Source organism: Seriola lalandi, unplaced genomic scaffold, assembly GCF_002814215.2.
Source record: "Seriola lalandi dorsalis isolate HSWRI2012SDOR001 ecotype SW California unplaced genomic scaffold, Sedor1 jcf7180002017678, whole genome shotgun sequence".
NCBI lineage: Eukaryota > Metazoa > Chordata > Actinopteri > Carangiformes > Carangidae > Seriola > Seriola lalandi.
This window is the reverse complement of record NW_019488330.1, coordinates 1-3,825: the sequence shown is the minus strand read 5'-3', so window position 1 is coordinate 3,825 and position 3,825 is coordinate 1. Positions and strand designations below refer to the sequence as shown.

General features: G+C 37.9%; 1 protein-coding gene across 1 annotated transcript; it reads left to right on the top strand.

The window, feature by feature from the left end:
* The first annotated feature begins 883 nt into the window (after positions 1–883).
* Positions 884–3,804, top strand: LOC111645392 (uncharacterized). Its single transcript, XM_087180014.1, has 6 exons — positions 884–963; positions 1,091–1,435; positions 1,555–1,902; positions 2,514–2,630; positions 3,129–3,193; positions 3,471–3,804. The coding sequence occupies exons 1-6, from the start codon at positions 924–926 to the stop codon at positions 3,654–3,656; spliced, it is 1,101 nt and encodes a 366-aa protein (XP_087036140.1). The 5' UTR covers positions 884–923; the 3' UTR covers positions 3,657–3,804.
* The last annotated feature ends 21 nt before the right edge of the window (positions 3,805–3,825 follow it).

Here is a 3,825-nt window from a genome sequence, read left to right as displayed (position 1 = left end):
AGATTTAATCTTAGGTCTGAGAATGGATCATCTCTCTAAGAGCTGTACACAGAGGTTGCATTAGACTTGTTGAATGTGCTTTTGATGGGCAGGGTCATAGAATTCCCTCGTAATCTATTATTAGTCTGTATCTCTTCAATGAGCTGTCAGCATGTGGATGGCGTGACGCGTTGCTCTGAGGGGACTTTAGTTACCTCCATGAGGTTCTCTGTGTGCAAAATGAAAAAGCTTTGCACTTCTGTGTGTGTGAGCGTGATGCAACTGAACCTGCCATCTAACTAAATCTATACATCTGACACAAGGATGAACAGCCTCAGGATTTTTTTATCATTGTTGAAAAAAGTTCAGTCAGCGATGGAAAATATTTGGTCAACGGGACCCCTGCTCTTCACACCCATTCACCACCCAACCTCACTTTGAACCAACCAAGATACATTGACACTCCACTTCCAGGAGAACTGTCCAAGATTTATTACATTTTTAGGTAAATATAAACACTGACAGACTCACAACAACAAGATTCAAGTACAGTTACCTAATATTAGGCAGATTGCACAGCTCTGTAAGAGACCCTATCACTTATTAGTTACAAACAAACCTCTTTTACATGGCTGACGTCACTAATGCAGGAAACAACAGGACATTTGAGGCGGCTCAGTGTAAGTTACATTGCACATTCTGTTGTTGTTGCTTTGTTCACAATTGACAAACTTGCTTTGAAAATATCTACTCGCCTAAAAGTACATGTACATGTTTCGTTGAAAATAGATCATGGCTTTGCTAAATTTAGGGGGAAGTGCATTTTCAGCCTTTCAACCAATCAGGATGATTTTCACTTTGTAGACTCTGATGATCGTGTGACTAAACCTTCATTTAGGTAGGAAGACATCAGTGGTACAACACAAGGGTGCTATACCACAATCATGGGACAACTGGCTGCTTTGGTTCTTCTTAGTACAGTGTGTAAGTGCAACTTTTAACTAATATGACTAGTTAAATATCGTTAAAATACAATAACAGAAACATTTCTCTACACTTTTTGTCTTGTTGTCTCATAACGTCATTTTCTTTGTTCGTCTCTTTCCTTCAGATCTGATTCAAACTGCAGAGGTTCCTCAGCAGATTCCTCTCACTGTAGTTGAAGTTGGTGGGAATGTTACTTTAAAATGTCCACTCTCTGACATTGAAGGCAAATTCTTTCACTGGTATAAGCATGCTCCTGGATATATGGTTCAAACTGTTGCTTCAGGAAGTTATTCAAAGCTAAAAATTAGTGAACAATTTAACAACTCACGTTTCAGTGTCACAGAGGGCAAGTCTCAGTATCTTCTTACCATCAGAAATGTGACCAAAGAGGATGAAGCAACTTACTTTTGTCAAAATGGAACGGCGTATTCACAGAGCTTTAACATTGGCATCTTCCTGGCTGTGAAAGGTAAAATTTGTTTCTTTCCATGTTTATGCCCTTAACATTCATCACCAAGGTTTTTATGTCATGCAAATATTTTAGATCATTAATCCCCTTTGATGTCTTTGTTGTACTGAATCATGCAGATCAAAAGACTCAGCAGAAACGTATTTATGTGAAACAAAGTCCGGAGACAGCATCAGTTCAGCTGGGAGCCTCAATGACTCTCCAGTGTTCACTTCTCTACACGGACAAAGAGAGCAGAGCCCAGTGTCCAGGTGAACACAGTCTGCACTGGTTCAGAGCTGGATCAGGAGGATTTCATCCAAGCATCATTTACACTCACAGCAACAGGAGTGATGAACAAGAGGAAAGGAGCTGTGTCTACAGTTTGTCCAAAACTATACAGAACTCCTCTGATGCTGGGACTTACTACTGTGCTGTGGTCACATGTGGAGAGATCCTGTTTGGTGAAGGAACTAAAGTGGAGACAAGTATGTTTTAAAATCTTCAAAGTCTTAAATACATCTTAACCATTAACACTGGTCAGATTTGATTAGATGTAGCCTCATTAAAACATTCTGTTACAAAATATCAAAGTAGGAGAAGCAGAGATGATTCATCACATTAAGAATGGCTGTATTATATTTAGTTATTCCAGTTCCAGAGTGTTGTGCATGCATGGCTCAATCAATGTTATTACACCTGTGCTTATCCGCTTAAAAATTAAATTAAAATATCTGCTGTGAAAAAAGCTTTATATTATATTTATATTAATTCAGTTTAAACAAAGTCAAACAATGTTAACCTTTCTCTTAAAATTGTGTTTTCTTATAAACATGTCTGTCTATTTATTCTGTGAGGAGTTGATGCAAGTAAAGAAAACAATTTATACTCCTGATTCATACTAAAGGAAGAAGGCTACTTTCAACTAAGATTTGAATACGCTTTTTTAAAGCCTTTAGTATTGTGACAGTGCCTCCAACAGACAATATGACAGTGATTTGGTTTTGAGTCACCAAATTATTTTATAGCTGCTCTCATGATTAGTCAGTTAAATTAACGCACACAAAAGAGGTTTTTTCAGTGTCTCTTCTAATTCTAGTTCCAGAACTGGACCCAGTTAACATCGTGCTTGGAGGACTGTTGGCCTACTGTTTGACTGTGATTGCTGTCCTGATTTTCTTCATGAGTCGAGGGAAAGTTTGTGAACATTGCCAAGGTAGGTTAATTGAATGTACACACATTTTTATTGATGCAAAAATTAATTACTACATTCTAGTTGTGTTAAGTGGTTATGTAATGGTGAGCCTGGAGGCATAAATAAAAACTAAAACTTGAGTGGCACTCAGTGGAGCGCATACCTCCGCCAAGGCCAGACAATCCAACACATTCATGTGATATCCAGATTGTACAATAGACATCATCAACATTAATGTCTGAGTATTAACAAATGCTGTCACAGTGTTCAGGAAAATTATAAAAATTCAATTTAATTCAATTCCTCCATCAAGTTTGATGCAAATTGGTTCACTACTTTTTGCGTAATCGTGATGACAAACAAACAAACCAAGTGGACGGGCACTCAGAGTGCACACCTCCACCAGACTTCAGAGAAAAAAAATCTAATTCATTGTAAATGATCCTGATCTGCTGCAAAATTTAGTACGAATATACCCAGTGTGTGCACGGTTTCTTAAGGGTTTGCTTTCATTAACAGGATCAATGCGTGCCTCTCATGTACCTGGACATAACAAGTTGGCAGTGCATCAATCAACTGACCCGGTAAATATAATTCAAATAAATTTGAATGCCAAAATTCATTACAGTAAAATCATCATAGTTGTCAAATGTTTTAAAAATGATTTTCTGATTGAACAGTATTCCCAATTAATGTGTCCTAGAAGAAAATGCGTTACCTGATTTTCATTTAAACCCCTAACTTTGGTTAGAATGTGCTCTTATGGTATTTATTCCACTCTTGGTCCTGATTTAACTGGTCTTGATTTCACAGCACTAATCTCTAAAATATGAGTTAACAATACACAATTATTATTTGTAGGACGGTGATGCAGATGCAACAAACTACGTAGCACTGGCTTTCTCCAAACGGAGAGGAAAAAGAGAGAAGAAGAATATCGAGTTACTACAGGAGTGTGTGTACTCTGCCGTGAAAACAGAGTATCACACCCTCTTCAGAGGCGGAGCATGTGAATCAGATGACCCCAGGTCTTATCCCAGTGGCTGACACCACAGTTATGTGCCTAAGGACAGAATGTGTGAGTTTGACGTATCTTCTGAAAAGGATGTTGCAAGATGTTACCCATCGTATTACTGAGTTTGCTGCTAACAAAGTCATTTCATTACTGCAATTAAAACTGCATTTGCATGTATTATATTTTTGCATCCAACTTGAA